We start from the raw sequence: 22,692 nt of genomic DNA on the forward strand, positions 1-22,692 counted from the left end.
CATATTACCTACTACCTGAAGCCTCTATCTTCACTTACTACCTGATTCTTTTAACTGGAGATTGAATCTTTTGCATGTATGCAAATATTCTACTACTGAGCCACAACCCATACCGGTGTGTATTAAGCTGTAATGTGGGGAGTTCCTATATAAAGATGTGTGCCAAATAGTAACATCCAGAGCTTTTTTGAACAGGAACGCAGTTCTGGCTGGCTTAGTGTCAGGGGTGTGGCCTAATATACAAATGAGTTCCCACTGGGCTTTTTCTACAAAAAAGCCCTGTGGGAAACAATGGTGATGTTAGGGGTATGGCCTAATATGCAAATGATTTCCTGCTGGACTTTTTCTACAAAAAAAGCTCTGGTAATATCAGTAGCATCTACAGATTCCCAGGGAGGGGAGATCATGGGGAGGAATGTTCAGACTGGTCTCTATATCTATAGTTCTACTAGTGTTATCAAGAACCATGGTGCAATGTAAAAGTCACTCTCTCCTTGACTTGTTTTTTTTTTTTTAAATCCCTGTTCCTTGGCTTCAGCTACAGACAAAGCACTAAAAACATTTTAAAAATCCATTGATTCGGGAGCTGGGTCCACCAATATCCACTAGACTGGCTTTAGACTAGTGAGAATCCTGTAGAACAAGTGAGACTCCTTTTTAATCTCGTGGTTGCCTGTGACTGGGGTATAATCAGTGGGGATTCTCCCAGCCAGGCTCCTTTGTCTTTAACTATCTGTGCCAGGCAAAAAGCCAGCAGCTCCAGCTTCCCAATCTTGGAGACACAGTGCCAGAGGAAGCAGCCCTTGTGGGATTTTTTTTTTTTTTTGTCATCCAGCTTTTAAAACAAAGGAGGCTTGTTAGAGGGCAAAAGGTGGCTAAAAGTAGCTCTCTCCCAACACCTGTTACCACTATAGCAGGAGACCTCCCAGCAAACCTTGATGTTGCCAGTTGGCACCTGAAGGTCCAGCAAAAGGAAAATGGTGGCAAACTGGAGGAGGGGGCATGCCAATATTGCACTGATGCACAACATCCAGCAAAAACTAGAAGCAGCATCATGACATAAGTGGTGGGGATATACTTAGTTTGCCCAAAACCCTATAGCAGAGATGGGCAAACTTGCTTAACATAAGAGCCACATAGAATAAATGTAGATTGAAGAAGAAGAAGATATTGGATTTATATCCCGCCCTCCACTCCAAAGAGTCTCAGAGCGGTTCACAATCTCCTTTACCTTCCTCCCCCACAACAAACACCCTGTGAGGTGGGTGGGGCTGGAGAGGGCTCTCACAGCAGCTGCCCTTTCAAGGACAACCTCTGCCAGAGCTATGGCTGACCCAAGGCCATGCCAGCAGGTGCAAGTGGAGGAGTGGGGAATCAAACCCGGTTCTCCCAGATAAGAGTCCACACACTTAACCACTACACCAAACTGGCTCTCCAGTTTGAGAGCTGCAAGACATGAACAAACATTACACGTGTCTTTATTAAAACTCGTAACACTTTCTTTGCACAGAAAGGTAAAATACATATGCATGCACTTTACAACATGACCGTGCTAGAGAGCATTCTGGCATGCTCGTGTTATGAAGTAGGAATAACAGTCCTCATAAAACCAGCTGGGAATAACAGTCCCCATAAGACCAGCATAAGGAAAGTTTAGGGAATTATTTTTTAGTGCCAGGATGAGAAAGAAACACACATGTACCATATGCATCACTGGCCACCATTTGCATCATCTCTCTTTGCCTTGACACAAAGGTTAGTAAATACAGCTCCTACAAGAGCTATGAAACTAAAGGGGAATCCCACGCTGCCCTCTTTAATTCTGTCTCTCCTTCCAGTGGCTCCCTCAGCTCTTGAACTCTCTTTCCCTGTTCTACATCTCCAGGCAACTTCTGTGGCCTACCTATTTTCCCCTCCTTCCCCACTTCACACATTGTGGAAATAGTCACCTACCTGCGGGTCAGCACTCAGAGGCTGACTGAGGTCCCGATGCTAAGCATGCTTACTTGAGAGTAAGCCTACATTATGTTCCTCCTCAGCGTCCAGGAGTCGCCCAATATGTGTGAAAAGAGCCACATGTGGCTCTTGAGCTGCAGTTTGGCCACCCTTGCCGGCTTGCCCTATAGTTTAATCATAAGAGTTTTTGCCATTCCTAATGCACCCCCTTCCATGACATCACTTCCATTTTTTGACAGGAGACATCGCTCACCACTGTGATGCTGCTGTACCTGTCCCCACCCCCCACCCCCCAAATACAGCCTGGCAACCACAGCTTGTTCTCAGGGCTATCTCTGCACTAATTAAGAACTAACTTCTCGACCTCAGATGACCATGAGGTGATGCAAAGCTGCCCTTTTTCTTGCATATAGATTCAGAGGAGTAAGGGGTGTGAGTCTGTTGCTGCAAAAATGGCAAAGAGCCCAGTAGCTCTCTTCGTCAGATGTGTTTCTCAAAAGCTTATGCTACAATAAAATGTGTTAGTCTTAATGGTACTACTTTTTCATGCAGACAGTGTTAAAAACATGAGATCTGCTGGAAAAGCTGCTGGCTATAGCACTGTGTGAAATGGCACAAGTGCTTCCAGAACAGTGGTAGTAGCTATTTTCATCTCAGGGTTCTTGGAATCCAACCTGATAACGCTTGATCTCTCTTTTATTATCTTCCTTTATATCCTTCACATTCTTTTGACTGCTAAAATTGTAAGCCTTTCAGAGACCTGGATACGCTGTTTTAGAAAAGAGTACTGGCATCTTTTGCCCAGAACCAATAGGATAGGCTAACAAATTAAAAGTTAAGAAACGTCAAGAATGACCAAACGAAAGATCTATCCATGTGCACAAGAGGTGTCGCAATGACCAATAGACTAATTATTTTTGGTATGGACTCTTTCTTCTCCTCCCTCCCTTTATAGAAGAAACACACTTCTTTAAATGCCTCCTCCCATTCCCCCCACCACAATCCTCCCCCTCCCCAAAACGTATCATAACCACTGCTATTCTCTACAAAGTGTCAGCAGATATGACAGCAAGCCATTCTCTGCTGCTAAATGATAGGCTATTAAACAAGCAAACATCTCAGCTCTATTAGTAATCTTATTATTATCCACATTGTAAAAACCACAATGTTTATGATAGTGCCAGCGCAGTCTCGAGGAAACCGATGCTCCGCGCACCCAAGCAGGTAAAGTAGGCTTATTTTATACGCTTGCAATACCAACGACACAGAGCAGAAAGCAGCTGGAGGAAAATGGCTACAGAGAAATGGGTCCCCAGGGCCTCATCTGTTGATTTATTTTGTTTATAGATGGAAGAAAGTTTTTTAAAATAAAAATCTCCACTCAATATATAAAATGTTGCCATGGCACAGGGCTCTTTGCTTGGGGATGCTGAGGTTGAGGAATGCAGGCAAGAGCAAGAGGAGGAGGAAACGGAAGGGTGTTTTGCAAAGAATGCACTGCAAAGAGGTACGGAAGAAACAGAGAGGGGGGGAAAGAGGGATTTTTATAAGCAAAGCATTAAGAAAGAGGACTCCCTTTCTTTAAATAGCCATCTTTTTGTAATGGCTTTGAATTCATGACTTGGTGACTAGCTAAAAAGATTGGTTGAATCAGGTCTTTTTTTTTTAGAAAAGCCCAGCAGGAACTCATTTGCCTATTAGGCCACACATCACCATTGTTTCACACAGGGGGTTTTTTTGTGGGAAAAGCCCAGCAGGAACTAATTTGCATAGTAGGCCACACCCCTGGAGCCAAGCCAGCCATAACTGCGTTCCTGTGCATTCCTGCTTAAAAAAAGCCTTGAGTTGAATGAACCAGGTGCTCTAGATTTGAAACCTTGTGCTTCTTCCTCCCCAGCTACTGCTGCTAGTTTGACTCCAAGGACTGAGAAGATTTGACAAATGTCATATATAAGGTCCTCAATCCAACACAGGAACAGTGTGCATCCAGATGTTCATAATTTGAGCAACAAGCCTTCTGTGTAAGCACATTTTGTTCAATCATACTGTCTTTTCTTATAGTGCCACTCCTGGAAAGCAATTATTTCTTGGTTAGCTGACCAGCCAGCAGTGCACAGCACTGACTGGCTGGCTCAAGTGATGTCACACAGTTACACCTCCCTCTTCAGAACAGTTTTTCAATTTTTAAAAAGTCAACTTTTTTTTAAGGAATGGGTGTATAAGGAGAAGAAATCACCTTTTTGTCTAAGGCCAGGAAATCAGCCCACAGCTTCCCAAAATGGAGTCAATACTAACAGTATTTACCTTAAACAAAAGCAGTGTGTTTCCAAAAGTAAGCAGAAATAATCAGATCATATCCCTCAAATGTATAGAAGGTGAAGTTTTCATATTTGTTCTGCCCTTTAGTTAAAGGCAAGCCACCCAGTTAAAAAAAAGTCAATCCTGGAGCATGTTAAAGAACCATTGCATGAACAACAGAGCAACCTCTGAGGATTAGAGAGTAGTGCTCACTTTCTGGGTCTGCTTTTCAATAGTAACGCAGAGACTGCACATCTGCAATCTCCCTCCTCCACCTGCAAAATACAAAACTGTTCTCTTCATCCACCAACTCAGAAAGGCACGGCAAAAGAAAGATAAAATGGAGTAGCCCTCTTAAATAATTCAGTCTGGGTGGAAAATTCCTGGAGGTTTGTGGGGTGTAGAGTCTGGGGAGGGCAAAGTTTTATCTCTGGTCTGGAGATCAGTTGTAATACTGGGAGATCTCCATGGTCCACCTGGAGGCTGGTAACCCTGTCACAGGCCATTAATTAAGCACCTTCTACTTTTTTTGGGGGGGGGGGAGGGTATTTTTATGTGTGTGCGTGCATGTGCATGTGTTTGCATGCACCTGGAAGTCATGGCAACCTCTGATGACTGACCCCTACTGGAGGCATGGAGAATATTCAGGAAGGTGGCTGAATAAAGCTGCCCCTACCTCCAGCTCTGGTATTCCAAGGAGGTCACCCATCCAAGTACTTACCAGAGTTGACCCTGCTTAGCTGCTGAAATCTGACAAGATCGGGCCTGCCTTGGCTATCCAAGTCTGGGCAGGCACCTTCTGCTTTCAAGTGATACAAAAACCTCACTTTGTACGGCAGAATAATATCCACCCTACAGATATCAAGAGAGGCAGGGAGGCACAGGAATGCTGAATGTTTCCCGACCTAGCTATTCTGTCTATAGATCCCTTTAGCTTTTGTATCTTTAGCAGATGTTAACTTTGCTGCACCAGATGTTAACTTTGCCGCTCTCTTCCCTCATGTTTGCACATATACAGACCTTATGCACCAAGAGGGGCCAGCAACTTTGTTTTCCCAAACGGCAATTCATCCAGGGCTAAAGTGAAAACTAAGCTTGAAACCACTTCCAAGTTACAAAAGACATTCACAATGTGGTATAAGATTTTTGTGCATTCACTGGTTGGGGCGTGGGGAGAGTCATATGTCTTACATAGGGTTGGTTGCAAAGTCCAACTCAAGAAATACCGTATCTGTGGACTTTGGGGGTGGAGCCAGGAGACTTTGGGGTGGAGCCTGGAGCATGGGTGTGACAAGCACAACTGAACTCCAAAGGGAATTCTGGCCATCATATTTAAAGGGGTCACACTCCTTTTAAATGCTTTCCCTCCATGTGGAATAATGAAAGATAGGGGCACCTTCTTTGGAGGCTCATAGAATTGAACCCCCTGGTTGAATCTTTTTTGAATCCTGGGGAATTTTTTGAGGAGCAGCACCAGATACTATGCTGAAAAATTGGTGCCTTTACCTCAAAAAACAGCCCCCCTCCCAGTCCCAGATACCCATGGATCAATTTTCCATTATATCCTATGGGAATCGGTCTCCATAGGGAATAATAGAGTGCCCAGCAGACATCCTCTCCCCCCCCCCCGTTTTCTAATAACCCCGAAGTGGGGGAGGGCCTCCAAACCGGGGGATCCCCTGCCTCCACCTGGGGATTAGTAAGTAATAGCAAATCGTGTGGCACTATAAATGCAATTCATAATATAACCCTTTGTGGAATGCAGTCCCAAACAGCGCCTTTTCTATACTTCTGTGCAGAAGAGAAGGACCAGATACCTGTTTTTCTAAAGGGAGAGGAAGGAGATTCAACTCTCTGCTGAAACCGCTCACAAATCCACTTATTATCAAGACGCAAACAGCAAACAACCACCATGTGTTGCTCACACTCTAGACAATGAATGTTATCTGTGTGACCCAGTGACGCAAACATTTCGTTGCCAGCGTTAGCCCAAGTACGTAATCTTTGCTTCTTTGCAAATCCCTCTATCAACTAGCGTGTTGAGGAGAGTGCATCATTCCATAACATGCACCTAACAAAGGAAGCATTTAAGGCCCAGCTCCATTTGTGCTAATCCCCGGAGATGAGTATAGAGACATGCAGCACAGTGCTCCGTGTTTATTTTAATATTCTGATGAAGCAGGTAGTCGGGTCAAGCGCCTGGCATCATAAGCTACGAGGCCTGAGCTTGTCATTACTACCAAATAAGAGTTTTACATAGCCTTTTTAATAGGATTAGATGACAGAATGGGGAGCTACCCTGCTGTTGCTGTAAATTAATCAAGAGAAGAAATTCAGTGCCTGGATTTAATGACAGGCTAGAAATTACAAGGGGTGCCCCACTCATAAACAATTTCAGCTGATTGCATAATATTTAATACATCAGCTAAGGATTTCAGAGTGCCATACAAATAATAATATTATTAAAAACTTATCAAGAAGGCCCCGAAGTTTCTATAGTTTTGCAGAATATTCAGGAAGACATTTTTATAAATGCATTAGAAATACTTTCACACAGACTGGATAATGCGCTTTTGATATTGTGTGTGTGTGTGTGTGTGCATGTGCACATGTGTGCCTGGAAGTCATGGTTGACTGACCCCTAGTGGGGCTTGGACATTCAGAGAGGTGGCTCTATTGACTGTCTCTGCATCCCATCCCTGGTTTTTTTTGGAGGTGCCCCAGCCAAGTATTCGCCAGGATCGGCCCTACTTAGCTTCCAAGATCTGATGAGATCAGGCTTGCCTGGGCTATCCAGGTCACAGCAAATAATGCACTTTCCATGCACTTTAGTGATTGTCTGCAAGTACATTTTCCTGCGTGAAACAGGAGCACCCGCTTGCAAATGATAAAGTGCATTAACCAAAATATGTGAAAGCAGCCTCAAAATACAGTATTGTAGTCTACTGCAATGTTTAGTGGATGTATCACCCATTCTTGTTGCAGTGAAACATCTTCTACCATAACCCTTCTTGCATGATGGTCTTTCAAGCCTTAGACCAGGGCCCTGTTCACACAGCGTGTTGAATCCATGTTAAACTGACCCAATTCTGTTCAGAATATCTTTGTTCCGGATATTATCGATCAGACTGCCATACTGCAATTCGAATCACTCAGCAGTGAAACTGTCTTCTGCTGTCCACACGACGGCACCATGCAGTTCTTTTTTTCCTCCACTATTATGTGCATGCGCACATTGTGCACATGTGTACATTATGCACATGTACATATTCTGCGCACATGCACATAGGTTAAAACATTATGTGGTTATGCAGTTATGTGCATATTGCTAAGTAGTAAAAAAAAAAAATTGTGACCGTAAACCAGATGTCTGAGGCTCCTTTTGCACTGGGCCAGCCTTCAGACATCCGGAAGTTGGTTAATATCACAGCAGAACTATCCAGATGGAGAAAACTATGAGGTGAAACAGGAGAACTCAAAAAACACCGCAAAGGAGCAGGTAACAAAATTATTCGGTTCCAAGAAGGATGGGGAGGGGCGTGGCTACCAGAAGTTAATACCGGGAGGCAGAATTTGCTGTCTAATCAGTCACTTTAAATCCAGAAGGAAACAGCAGCGACATCTGATTATACTGTGTGTCTGAACAAGGGTCCAGGGGTGTCAAACCCATTTGTTATGAGGGCCAGATCTGACATAAATGAGACCTTGTTGGGCCGGGCCATGTTGGGCCAGGCCATGTTTGTTCCTATTTGAGATTACGTAGTGGAGATATAAACTTTATAAAGGACACAGACAAACACAATTACATTAAAAAAAAAAAAAAAAAAAAACTCTCTTAAAACATTAGTACTTGTTGGGATCCAGGGAATTGGGCAAAGAAAGCTCTGGCTCTTTCCTTCCTTCCTCGGGGGAACAGGGGGGGGAGGAGCCTCAGACAATAGAAGGAAGAGAGGCTTAGCTCAGTAGTTCTGCTGTGTGATTGAGAGAGCCCGGCAAAACAAGCTCTTCCTCCCCCAGGGAGGAGCCTTAGCCAATGGAGAAAACAGGGGCTTTGCTCTGTATCTCCTGTGCAATTGAGCAAGCCTTGCAAAGCAAGCTGTTATACAAAAGAAGAAGAAGAAGAAGAAGAATTGCAGATTTATACCCTGCCCTTCTCTCTGAATCAGAGACTCGGAGCGGCTAACAATCTCCCATATCTTCTCCCTCCACAACAGACACCCTGTGAGGTGGTTGGGGCTGAGAGGGCTCTCACAGCAGCTGCTCTTTCAAGGACAACCTCTGTCAGAGCTATGGCTAACCCAAGGCCATTCCAGCAGGTGCAAGGGGAATCAAATAGGGTTGCCAAGTCCAATTCAAGAAATATCTGGGGACTTTGGGGGTGGAGCCAGGAGACATCGGGGCGGAGCCAGGAACAAGGGTGTGACAAGCATAATTGAACTTCTGGCCATCACATTTAAAGGGACCGCACATCTTTTTAAATGTCTTACTTCCATAGGAAATAATGAAGGATAGGGGCACCTTCTTTTGGGGCTCATAGAATTGGACCCCATGGTCCAATCGTTTTGAAACTTGGAGCATACTTTGGGGAGAGTCACTAGATACTATATTGAAAATTTGGTGCCTCTACCTCAAAAAACAGCACCCCCCAAAGCCCCCAAAATCTCCAGATCAATTCCCCATTATACCCTATGAGAATCGATCTCCACATAGAGAATAATGAAGTGCTCAGCAGACTTCCCTCCCCCCCCCCCATTTCTGGCAACACTGAAGGGGGATTGGCCTCTCTACTCACAAGTTGCTGCCAACTTCTTCAAAGTAACACAGACACCCCATCCCAAGAGGAAGCCTTTCAATCAGCGACTGAAGCCTCCGGAGGTCGAAATGCATATGGTCCTCTGGGGGCGGAGCTCCCCCCCCCCCCCCCCCGCCGGCCAGACTCCCCGAGGAGAAACAACAGAAAACAACAGAAATATTGCAGAGTGTGGGTGAAGGGCAGGTCGGTAGGTGCCTATGAGGAAAGGCTGAAGAAGTCTGGGACTTTTCATTCTGGAAGAAAATTGGCTGGGGGGGAGAACATGATAGATATTTACAAGGGTTTTTGTAGAAAAAGCCCAGCAGGAACTCACTATTGTTTTGCACAGGGCCACACCCCCTGATGGCAAGTCACAGTTCCTGATGCCAAGCTTATTAGGCCACACCCCCTGATGGCAAGCCAGCAGGAGCTGCGTTTCTGTGCTCCTGCTAAAAAAAAAAAAAAAAGCCCTGGATGTTTCATGACAACCTCTGGTGACTGACCCCTACTGGAGGCATGGAAGATATTCAAGAAGGTGACTGAATAAAGCCTGTCCCTGCCTCCAGGCTTTGATTTTCCAAGGAGGTCTGCCATCCAAGTACTTGTTGGCCTTAACCCTGATTAGCTTCCAAGATCTGATGAAATCGGGCTTGCCTAGGCTATCCAGGTCAGGGCATGGCACCCAATTAACTTGGCAGACAGGAGGATAGACAAAAGGAAATACTTCTTTACTCAACAAGTAAAATTGTGGAACTCACAGCCAGTGGACATACTGACAGCCATGAGTGTAGATAGCAATAAAAGAGGGTTAGACCAGTTCCTGAAGAAGGGGTCCATGAATGACTGACACCTGTGGTGACTAAAGGGACCCTCTATATTCAGAGGCACCAAATATCTGAATAATCAGTTCTCTAAGCAGCAGTGAGAGAAAAATAAAACAAAAACAGGGACATCACCAATGTCACTATATCACTTCTCAGTAAAACATTTCAAGCAAGTAGATTGAGTAGTACCAAAGGAGACGATCTTAAACTTTGGGAAGCCCATATGGGAGCAGGCTTTGGACCTTAACTATTTGTGGTATGTAAGGTTATGTCACTACCTTGAAATGAGTCCAGAGAAAAAGCAAGAGGCCATGTCATTGTTATGAAATGTACTCAGGAACTCATTTGCATATTAGGCCACACCCAGGAGGAACTCTTTTGCATATCAGACCACACACCCCTGACATCACCATTTATCCACACACGGCTTTTTTGTAGAAAAAGCCCAGCAGGAACTTATTTGCATATTAGGCCACACCCCTGATACCAAGCCAGCCAGAATTGCATTCCTGTGCCTTCCTACTCAAAAAAAGCCCTGATCGTACCTATTTACTCCTGATCAACCTGTCTTTAAAAGGGGCAACACAAATTCATGATGAAGACACCCAAGAATGCCCACTTCTACATAGAAGCTCACTGGGTGACCTTGGGCCTGTCACAAACTTTCAGCCTAGCCTTCCTCACAGGTTGGTTGTTGTGAGAAAATGGAGGAGTTCTAAGCCGTTTTGAGTCCCAATTGGGGAGGAAAGCAAGATATAAATAAATAAATGCAAAATGCATCAAAGGAAACACCACACAGAGTGCATTACAGTAATTTAATGCAGAAGTCACTAGGGCATCCATGACAACAGCCAGGTCTGATGTACTGGGTTGGGAAATATCTGGGTGCAGCCTGGGGAGGGTGGGGTTTTGGGGAGGACAGGACTTCTCTAGTGCTGGAGCTCAGGGCCTGCGTCAGCATATGTTGAGAAAGGACAGCTGCCAGGACTCAGTACTGCCAGCAGAGTCCACCGCTGCCAACTCTCCATCTGCTCACTTATTTGCCAGACCTTCATCCTGCTCCCACCACTGCCCAGTGCCTTGGGGGAAAGGGCTTCAGGCAGTGGGAGAGGAGCTCACAAGTGGACAGGGCAAAGTCACATGGGTAGGTGGGAGGCATGCCCCTGGATGGGAGGCCCAGGAAACTCTCAGCCAGGGAGCCCTCCAAATCTGGAACTGGCCCTGCCAGAGCTGGACTGCAAGATGACAACTCTAGCCATGCATTCTAGATGGCCATTGAAGAATCCCATTAACAACTCTGTTTGAGAAATCTCCCACATGCACACATACAAGACACAGACAGACATCGACCCCTCTATTTCCACACCTCTCACTCAGGTTTGTTTAGACAAGTCACTGAAGATCCACTTTGAACAAAGATATCTGAAAGCTGTGACAGCTTCTTCATAATGCCAAGCTTCTGGTACATTAAACTTTAAAAGGATGGTACGTTCCCGCATTTATTTTATCAACACATTCACAGACAGCAAAGAGGAAAGCCACAAAAGGAATGTGCACACCCTCCACCAGGCATGACAGACTCGGCTCAATATGCAACGAAAGATAACTGTTATTTATACTAATGATACTTTGTGTGATGAACCACAACATCTGCCATCCAATGATATTAAAGTTTCGCAAACCTCACACTTTTGTATGAAAACCTCATTAAAGCTTCACACTTTCTTTGGATGTGACAATCCTCCCTGGTTTTTGGTGGAAGGCAGGTCACCAAACTAGACCTAATTAAGCTGCCTCTTCTGGTAAATACAAACAAGTTCTGGACCAATTCTATGAAAACTAAAAGTGTTCGGTCTTTAAGAAGTGGTGGTGGAAAGTGCCAAAAAGTCCACAGCTGGCTTATGGGGACCCTGTAGGGTTTTTAAGGCAAGAGACATTCAAAAGTGGTTTGCTGTGGCCTGCCTGGTATTCAGGCCTCATTTTGGGCAGGAGCTCACAGGAGCAGAACTTCAGAACCTCTAAATTTTATTGTGCTGTTTCTTTCTAAACCCCACCCTTCCCAATATTTGCTTCTGGGCTCAATTGTTCAAACCCTCTGTGAGAATTTTGCTGAACTCTAAGATTTGACAAACTTTCTAATATTTCCCCTCACAAAAAATGGGGAAATAACAAAAACATATAAAGCAGACAGATGAAAATCTTCCTCATGCCACTGTGGCCACATAGGAAGAAGTAATTTAAAAAATATGATGGGAGTAAGGTTTTATTACGTCAGTTATACTTCATGAAGCATTTTAAGGTGGATGCTGAGCTGATATAATTCAGTACACCTTGTGGTGATGTCAGGGGTGTGTGGCATATGCAAATGAGTTGCACTAATGAGCTCCGGCACCTCTTTTTCTACAAAACGACCCCTGCTGCTATTCCTTGGAGGTCTCCCATCCAGATACTAGCCAGGGCTGACCCTGCTCACTTTCAATGTGGCTTGCTATTTGGATGCTCTACATTCCCACCCTTACCCTGCTGCCCCACCCCCCAAACGGAGGATTGCTCCAGGTCAATCAAGTTGTCCTACTCTGTAATTACTACAGAGGAAATGTTTTTCAGGTGTCCTGAAAATAGATTCAGGATCTAAATTTAGCAAAGATGAAGCTAGCTGAACTGCCAGCCATAAATAGCATCTATCCTAAGCAGACAGCATGAAGGAATGCAGATTTTGGGCACCTCCACAGTGACATACTGTATAGATCTGCCTTGCAGACAAAGGCTGTCCTTGGTAAAGGCAGATACTCTTCCTCTCCCCGCCCCCCCACCCCACCCCGGTCACCTCCGCCCTGACAGAATCAGACAACAGGTACAGCAAGAATGGCTCAGCCATGCAAACCTCTCAAGGTGTTGCCTGGGCCAAGATGCCATTTCAGGTTGCCAGTTAAGACAGCACCCCACAGCATGTTTCAGCCCTTGTGGGGACATGCTTCATGAATATCTACGTTTCAGGCAGTTCTGTCACAATGAGTGACAGAAGCAAATAATTAAATAAGCCTATTGATTAGATATGCAAAGCAAAGAGACAAAGGAAGTTGCTGTTACCAGGATTGTAACCATGTTAGTCATGATTACAATCCCTATAAAAAAGAAGTAGCAACTTTTATCCCCTGCTTTTCTCTACTCTGAGGAGTCCCAGAGCAGCTTACAATTGCCCTCCCTTCCTCTACCAGCAATTAATTAATTAATTAATTGTATTTATAACCCACACTTCCCCGAATGGGCTATGAGCAGGTAACAACAATCAATCACTACAGAGTTAAAATCATATTCATATTAAAAAGCAATATAATATAATGTTATATTATATATTAATATATTATTATATAATATGTTATATTACAATATAATATAATATAACATTCTAAAAAACAAACTCAAGTTCTGCAGATGGTGGTCTCATTTGCCTCCATTCCTCCCATACATCCCCCACCTGGTATAAAGTTGATGACTAGACAGATACCTTGTGAGCTGTGATCCCTCTAAACTGAGTTAGCGTGAGCTAGCTCACAGATTTTTAGCCTCCAGCTCACACATTTTTGTCTTAGCTCAGGAAAAAAGGCCCAAGAGCACAATAATTTATGCAGTAGCTCACAACTTTAATACCAGTAACTCACAAAATAGAATTTTTGCTCACAAGGCTCTGCAGTTTAGAGGGAACATTGCTTGTGAGGTAGATGGAGCTGAGAGAGTCTGAAAGAACTGTGGCTGGATCAAGGCCACCGAGCAGGCTTCCTGTGGAGGAGGCATGGGGACTCAAACCTGGTTCTCCAGATTCAAGTATGCCAATCTTTCAACCACTACACCACACTGGCTCTCTGGATGGAAGTTATATAGTTGTTATATAGACAAAGCTTGCATCCAGTGGCACCTTTAAAACCAATGAAGTTTTATTCAGGTATAAGCTTTCATGTGCATGCTTATGCTTATGCTACAATAAAAGTTGTTAGTCTTAAAGGTGCTACTGGACTCTTTACTGTTTAGCAGCAATGAACTAACACTGCTAACTCCTCTGGATCCACACCTTGAATTAAACTTTTGTTGGTCTTAAAAATGCTATTAGACTTAAGCTTTATTCTGCTACTTCAGATCAACACAACTACCCACCTGAATCTATAGTTGTTATAAGTAACCCCAATTAATGTTCTTAAAATACATTCCTTTTTTAAATTTAATCTTTAATATGAGTACTTCTTACCCTCCATTTTTTCCCCTTTTTCAAAACTTTATTTAACTTTCATACCCTCCATGATGACATGCTTATCCCTACTTGTGGGGCATCATGTTACTGGAGCTGTATCCTGGCAGACAGGATGCCAAACGAAACAATTTTCATTGTGTGTGCTAGTTCATTTTCAGCTGCTGAACATTAGCTGAAAGTTGTGTTCCAGAATCTCTTGAGACATTGTAATGACTCTTGAAATGTTCCTGTATAGCATGATTGCAAGTGGTAAAATGCCTCAGGACGACGCATAGACCATACACTTCCCCAACTCTCTCTACTGTTATTGTGGGGAACCAAGTATCATCAGATTCAGTGTGAGTTTAATGGTTAATGTCATGGGCTAGGATTGGGTCCCCAGTCCAACCTGAGAACTAGGGAGGCCAAAGTTCACCATTCTCCCATACAGCCATTAAGCTTGCTGAGTGATGACCTGTAGCAGGACACTCTCTCAGTCCAACCTGCCTCATAGGGGTGGCTGTAAGGATAAAATGAAGGAGAGGAGAACTTTGCACTCTTCCCTGAGCTCTTGAAAGGATCAGGTAATAACTGACAGGAAAAACCTCTACTTGAGACCCTGGAGAGCCACTGCCAATCAGGGAAGACATCAGTGACCTTGACAGACCAATGGACTGACTTGCTCTAAGAGAGCTTCAAGGGTTCATGTGGAAAGATGTGGATTTGAGCTCCTGTTCAGCCATAAGGTGCAGTAAGGGATCCTCCAGAGCCTCCTTCAACTTAGCCTATTGTGAAGATAAAAATAGGAAGGAGAAGGCTATGTATGCTGCCATGAGCACCTTGAGAGAAAAGCAAGGAAAACATAATTAATCTAATCCTCCACCCCCAGATACAGTAGCGTCTCCACTGCACATTAATCTCTTTCCTTACAGTGCTTCTTTTACTGAATCTCATCCTGTTGAAACACCCACATGGGTACACTGAGTTTGCCTTCGTGGCTCTGTCGACACTTTCAACCAGCTCATGACAACAGGTCCATGACAACAAAAGAGGAAGCATGTTCTGTGGAAGACGTCAGTGGTGACACAGCAGTCCAGGGCAGGGCATGAACTAGTTTCATGATCACCCCCAAACATTGCATCTATCTGTAACAAGATTGCATGACTTTAGCTTCTGTTTCATCACGGTGTTTCCCAAACTCCTGCATTTGTTTGTGTGTTTGCTTAGGTCATTTGTATGCTGCCTTTCCTGTTTAAAAAGAGTGTTCAAGGCAGCCAGCAAATTAATAAAATGCAAATATAAACATAACAATAAAGAAAAAAATTGACAGTAAAAACTATTTAAGACAGATACTTAAACCATGGAAGAACCTGATTTGGAAAATCCTTCTGAAAGAAAACAATTTCAGTCTTTAGTTGAAATTGAAAGGCTAAACATAGTTCTGAGCATGTATGTGTGTTCCAAATATTAGCGGCAGACAACAAAATAGCCTTATAGGATTTATATCAAACTTATTTCTGCTGTTGTGGTATCCCATAGCCCAGCCTCCATGGACAATTTCAGAGCATGGGCAGAAAGGAATGGTGTGTGTGTGTGTGTGGGGGGGGGTCCTTAGGGACATTATACTGCCTTTGATCTTGAAGACCCAGGTAATAGATCTGTATGTATGCCTGAACAACTTTTGTATTCTCATGATGATATTACCCTGCAGCAGTGGCAACATGTTCAATACAAATACAATGGGCTGGATCCAGCCAGATTTTAAACTCCATCTCACCTAACTCCCCTTTTGGCTCTTGTCCATGCATGGACCTTGATCTCCTGACCAGCTGTTTGGTGGCTAAAGGGATCTTCTGTTTCCTTTGCCACCAGGAGAAAAGCTTGTTGGATCCACCCAACAAAATCCTATGGAGATTCTTGGGGGGGGGGGGGGGGGTTAGAAATCTATAAAACTGGTTTCATGTTGGCAAATCCAAGCATCCTGATGGGTGGGACTGCACTTCATCAACCTTTGACCCATCAAACTATCAATCAAGAGTACTTGCATGCCATTGGTGAGTGTGCTCCTCTCTCCCACCCAAGTGGCTGTTGCTACCCAGCAAAGCTGATTCTGTCAGTAAAATGCAACCAACCTTAGACCCAGCAGTTATTGGCTCTCCCTACTCTTCCCCATTGGCTGAACCACTTATCTCACTGATTCACAGAGAAGAGAAAGAAAATCTTCATTCAATTCACTGAAGGAGGAAGGAGGGAGACAGCCAGAAAAAGTCTGAGAGAGACTGTTGGTATGAAAGTTATTGCTAAAGGTCTCTGAGGCAGAACTCATTGGGGTTAATCCTGACCAGTTTCAAGTTGGTGGGAAATCCCTGGAGATTCTGTGGTGGAGTTTGAGGAGGAGTTAGGGCTTCAGAGCATAAGAACATAAGAGAAGCCATGTTGGATCAGGCCAACGGCCCGTCCAGTCCAACACTCTGTGTCACACAGTGGCAAAAAAATTTATATATACACACACACTGTGGCTAATAGCCACTGATGGACCTCTGCTCCATATTTTTATCTAAACCCCTCTTGAAGGTGGCTATACTTGTGGCCGCCACCACCTCCTGTGGCAGTGAATTCCACATGTTAATCACCCTTTGGGTGAAGAAGTACTTCCTTTTATCCGTTTTAACCTGTCTGCTCAGCAATTTCATCGAATGCCCACGAGTTCTTGTATTGTGAGAAAGGGAGAAAAGTACTTCTTTCTCTACTTTCTCCATCCCATGCATTATCTTGTAAACCTCTATCATGTCACCCTGCAGTCGACGTTTCTCCAAGCTAAAGAGTCCCAAGCGTTTCAACCTTTCTTCATAGGAAAAGTGCTCCAGCCCTTTAATCATTCTAGTTGCCCTTCTCTGGACTTTCTCCAATGCTATAATATCCTTTTTGAGGTGTGGCGACCAGAACTGCACACAGTACTCCAAATGAGACCGCACCATCGATTTATACAGGGGCATTATGATACTGGCTGATTTGTTTTCAATTCCCTTCCTAATAATTCCCAGCATGGCGTTGGGCCTTTTTTATTGCAAACGCACACTGTCTTGACATTTTCAGTGAGTTATCTACCACGAGCCCAAGATCTCTCTCTTGGTCAGTCTCTGCCAGTTCACACCCCATCAACTTGTATTTGTAGCTGGGATTCTTGGCCCCAATGTGCATTACTTTGCACTTGGCCACATTGAACCGCATCTGCCACGTTGACGCCCACTCACCCAGCCTCAACAGATCCCTTTGGAGTTCCTCACAATCCTCTCTGGTTCTCACCACCCTGAACAATTTAGTGTCATCCGCAAACTTGGCCACTTCACTGCTCACTCCCAACTCTCCCAGACCCAGGTTCTTGCTGTGGAAACTGACAGTGATTTCAGACCAGTCACAGACTTTCAGCCTAACCTGCCTGTTCAGATCAAAGGGGGCAGAGGAGAATGATATAAGCTGCTTTGTCTCCCCCCCCCCTCCACTGTGGAGAAAGACTGTCCTTTTTCTATGTGGAGGTTGCAGGGAGGGGTAAGGTGATGGAAACCTGAAGTCAGACGGGCAGGTCAAGGGAAAGAGATAGGGTTACCAACTCCGGGTTAGGAAATTCCTGGAGATTTAAGGGGTGGGGCCTGGAGAGGGTGGAGTTTGAGGAGGGGACCTCAAACAGGTACAATGCCATTTTCTTCTAGGGAATAACTGTTGCCAATCTCCAGGTAAGGGCTGGAGGTCACTCAGAATTACAACTGCCCTACAGATGGCAGAGATCAGCTCCCCTTGAAGTGAAGGGGGAGTGAATGCCTTCACTTGGGTTGGTGGGAAGACAGCAAGGAGGGGCACTCATCTGGAGCCTCCTTCTAGAGCCTGCTTTTTCTTCTTCACAATGGGCCTTACTCTTAGTCATTTAATAAAAGGGTGTTGGTTATCCAATTTAAACTACCAAAAACATGATTTTCTGTTAAGTTACAGTTTATGTTTCCAATATGCAGCTCTTTATTTGGAGCTCTGAAGCAACTAAACATTTTTAGATGATTATCTGTCTTGCTTTCTACCTTCTGATAAAAACATTACAGCATGTCAAGATATTTAATTGAGCTAACAGTTTCTCTCAAGTAAGTAACACAGACCACCCACTGCTGTGGAAGTCATCTCAGACACCTTGCTTGACTCAACAGATGTACAAAGATAGTTTAGAACAGTACTATCAGCTCTGAAACCCTTTCACAGTTGCTGACTCCAATTAAAATAAGATTAGCATACTTTTAACAAGCAGTCAATTAATCACACAGATTCTTTCTTGTAGCCATACTTTTACTGTTCATAATTCTTCCCTCTGCTTCCAAAACTGAATCCATTTTCAGAGAAGATGTGCTGTTCAGTGTACACAACCACACATGTAAACTTTGGCTTATGTAAAATTCAGATTGCCCTGTTGCCCTGAGTAATGCAGATGTAAAGTCCTACTGAAATCGATAGAAATGAAACTGCCTGCAGAACCTAAACTTTAATTTGGTAGCCAATGAGTAACTCAACTTGCACTGCCTGAACAGTGTGACCAGGTTTTGAACATCTCCCCTTTTGTGATGAATTCACTTACCAACACAGTAGAATCAAGAGGATCAAGACGAAGGTCACTGTGGCTGCTGTACCACTCATGTCTACAAAGCTAAACTTCAGAACATCCAGAAGGCCCATTTTCTTTGACTGCCGTAGTTGACTGGTAGACGGGTCAAAAGAAGAGAAGTCTCTTTGGTTAGGAGACGAAAGGCTTTCACCATTAGCAAAGATGAGAATCTGCAATAAAACAGGAACCAAGAAAGTCAGGCAACATCACAGTCACTCCAAACCAAAAAGGCAACTTTTCCTGTTCTCTCTGCCTCGAGGAGTCAGCATTAAGGATTTCCTGTATCAATGGGCCTGAAATGCTTCCCCCTCCCTTTAACGACTGTCACGTCAATAAACATTTACATAGTTGCTGCTTGAGATATCAGAGTTCAGCCACAGGTTTTGCAAGAAGGGGGATGAATAAAAGATAAGAGTGAACTATCCTCTCTCATGCGATATAGATTTAAGAGCCCAGAGGGCAACAGGCAAGAAATCGATGTCACTTCTTTATCTCTGTTTAATAGAAAATATCCGAGGCAATACGAAAACTTCGGGATGGCAAAGGTGATTAATAGGACTGTTGCTAGATGGACAGCTCTACAAATGTGCTAGTCATAGATTAAATATCAGAGGAAAACAGTAGGGCAAGCTGCATGGATCTGAGTCTCCCATTTTCCAGATATGAACCTTCCAGTTGGCACACAGTCGTATTAAAAGATGTTAGTGTGACTTTGGAAGGGTCATTTCCAGAAGTAAAGTGGGAATCAGACTCCATGGTCTTAGTTGATGATAAGGAAGCCACTGACTGGGCAATCATCACAGAGGGTTTTAATGGCCCAGGAGTCCAAGACCAGCCCCTGTATTCTGGTAAAGATTCTGTTGAACTTCACGTACTTGATCTATAAGACACCATCTGCTTTGCCATAAATGAGCAGTTACTGGGCTGACTGGTTTCATATAACCTTTAGGACACAGTTAAGGCTTTATATATCTTAGAAGCTTTCCAGTGTGGTCCACCATAACCTTTAAGTTTAACTAAGAGTGTCCATTTTGTAACAATATTGATTGACAAAGAATAGGGAAGGCACAGGAGGGAAATCATGCAGATTGCTGGTCTTGACTGTGCACTGTTCTCTTCCAAAAAATTTGGCTATTTCACTTTGATATCTGTACATTCTTACATGCTGGATGCAATTAGCATATGCTTAGCACTCTGGTATTGGTATCACGTAAGAAACACAGCACAGATACAGATATTCCCATATCCAACACAACTGCATACAATGTGTTCACTTCAGCAAAGGGCTGGTCCTGGCCCCAAAATGGAGGAGGAAACAAAAAGGCCAGCAAAATGGTGGTTTGACAGCAACATGTAAGTAGTGTAACAACTGGCATGATTCACATATACAGTCTTCACTTGATGACAGTAGCATTCAATGACAAGCGCTTATAAGGTGTGAGTGGGCCATCAAAGATCATATACCAAAGTTTCTTATCATCTTGTGAACAATGCTTTTGAATGGAGGCACTTCACACATTCCATGATATTTCACCAAGTGTGCAGTACACAAATGATATATACATATACATATGGACAAGTCCCTGGACAAAGGATTAATGGAAGGTCTCTTGATCTTCCCTCCCTTCAACATTACCTGCTCATACCAGTAGGATGCTATTTTGAGTACTTATTTGTCCACATAAGATGGCAGAACACAGGTATGAAGTTACTTCGCAATTCTGATGACTTTCTTGAGAAAACAAAACACATTGTTTCAATAAATTCTTACTACTTGGGCTACAGCTTTTTTTTTTAAGGCCATAAACCAATACTAGTTATTCATTACCTGTCACCATTTGAGGTTTTGTGGCTGCAGCTTTTTTTGGGGGGGGGGGAGATTTTTACAAAGCTATGCAGATTACTCATATTTCTTAGGTATGTACATTTTCTCAAGCAGCCCTGGGAAACAAGGACTCTGCATACTGTATTCTCATAGCCATAAATGAGAGGATGGAAATATAGTTTATCCCAAGATAATAGCTTTGATTTAAAACTCAGGGCTTTGCCAATAGCCCTCTATTGCATTTTCTTCTTGTATCAGACAGGTATCATAAAGAAATAAGATCACTAACAGAATTGAGTTTAATTTTAAGAAGACTTGGCTCTGCCATACCCAGGTAATATTTTCCTATCCGTGCCACACAACTATACTAATTTCCCCCCAGAATTCTCAACAGACTAAACATAAAATTTAGCCAGTTCTCCAGGACTGCAGGGTATATCTTACACACCTGTGTGTGTGTGCACACACACACAGATCCTTTGTCTTTAATGTATTAAGGATGCCAGAGTTTCCAGACACTAGTCTGGGTCAGCAGGTGCTCTGCCAATGAGCTGCAATCTAGAAAGCAGCCACCACTGAACTTCAGGAGTTGGAAATGTACAAGTCAATCAACCACCAGATAATTCAGTTAAGCCTCTGTTATGCCCCTTGCCTGAGGGGAAAAAAACCAAAAAGATCAGCACCTTTAGATCCTGTCTTGTGATCTGGAACCATGCAAGATGTCTTCAAGATTGATGTATTTATTGTAGCTGTTAAGGGCCTCCTCAGCTGTGCCTGATATCTTTTTATAACATTAAAAAGATAAAGGTAGTCCCCTGTGCAAGCACCAGTCGTTTTCGATTCTGGGGTGATGTTGTTTTCAAGTTTTCAGGGCAGACTTTTTATGGGGTGGTTTGCCATTGCCTTCCCCAGTCATCTACACTTTCCCCTCAGCAAGCTGGGTACTCATTTTACTGACCTCAGAAGGATGGAAGGCTGAGTCAACCTCGAGCCGGCTACTTGAACCAGCTTCTGCTGGGATAGAACTCAGGTCGTGAGCAGAGGGCTCCGACTGCAGTACTGCAGCTTTACCACTTTGCTCCATGGGGCTCTTTTATAACATTACTTCCTCTCATTTGGACTTGTCTGCAGCAACCTTCCAACCAACTGTCTCTTCTAGTGCTTGGCCCTGAGATCCTCTCATCTGGAAGTGCCAACAATCAAACTTGGGACTTCAGGAGCATAAAAGATGTGCCTAGTGACTGACCTGCAGGACTGTCAGGCTCAGACCTTTGTATCTTTTGGTGAGGACATTTTCCACCAGATTTAAGCAGTGGTTGTGTGTGGCAGTATCAAACCAGGAAGAGCTGATATTGCATTGTTTCATTTGTTCTATTTTAGTTTCTTTCTTTTTTTCACTGGGATGTTTTATATTGCCATGAGTTTGCCATCTGATTACTGTGAATGTGTCTGTTTGAAAGAATGTTAATGTTTCCTTAATGGCTGTGGATGGTCCCCTGAATAGGCAACTCACCCGCAGTGGGGCGATCAGAGACAAGCGCTTGGCGGATTACAGGCGAGAAAAACGCAATTTTGCAGTTTTTTAATTTGGAGACAAAAAGAGAGGGACAGAGGGGGAAAGTGTGAGTTGGCAGAAGGTAAAGCACACTGGGATGGAGCATCCCTCTGAGAATCCCGCTTCCACTTAGGCTCCGCTTCTATATTTTGTACGTAAAGAAAACCTTGCAAAGGCGCTAAATCTCCAGTGTTTTGAATCCGAAGGAAACAAACACTGTAGCACCGCCCTGGGAGCTTCTTGCTGGTCAGAGAAACGGGGGAGCGCATCATAGTTTGATTTGTTAAAAACATTTCAACCATCACGGAATGGAGATGAAGCAGGCTGGAAATCTGAATAAACCCACTAATTGCAATACAGAACGGCTGTTCTGTTTAACAGAATTATTGCAGAGTATTGCAGGGCAGCAAAGCACTACGTGGGGTTGTGAATCTGTACAGGAAACACATTCATTATTTCCCCACCATCTCCTGGATGTAATGAATCAGAAACTCAGTTTAAAGCCCTGTTGAAGAGGAGCAGACCCAGCATACATGTCTATCAGCACTTTGTAATCTACATTCTAAACCATACTC

At 43.8% G+C, this 22,692-nt stretch overlaps 1 protein-coding gene across 2 annotated transcripts in view; it reads right to left on the bottom strand.

Moving 5' to 3' along the window:
* Window positions 1–22,692, bottom strand: part of TBXAS1 (thromboxane A synthase 1) — a 443,365-nt gene that overhangs the window by 394,812 nt on the left and 25,861 nt on the right. Inside the window, exon 2 of one of the 2 annotated variants that reach the window (XM_060245644.1) lies at window positions 18,711–18,907. The exons of the other annotated variant lie outside the window; for it this stretch is intronic. Within the exon in view, the coding sequence (XP_060101627.1) occupies window positions 18,711–18,907 (197 nt within the window). The remainder of the gene's footprint in view (window positions 1–18,710; window positions 18,908–22,692) is intronic. 2 annotated transcript variants of the gene reach the window in all.

Source organism: Heteronotia binoei, chromosome 8 (genome assembly GCF_032191835.1).
Source record: "Heteronotia binoei isolate CCM8104 ecotype False Entrance Well chromosome 8, APGP_CSIRO_Hbin_v1, whole genome shotgun sequence".
In the NCBI taxonomy this organism is placed as follows: domain Eukaryota; kingdom Metazoa; phylum Chordata; class Lepidosauria; order Squamata; family Gekkonidae; genus Heteronotia; species Heteronotia binoei.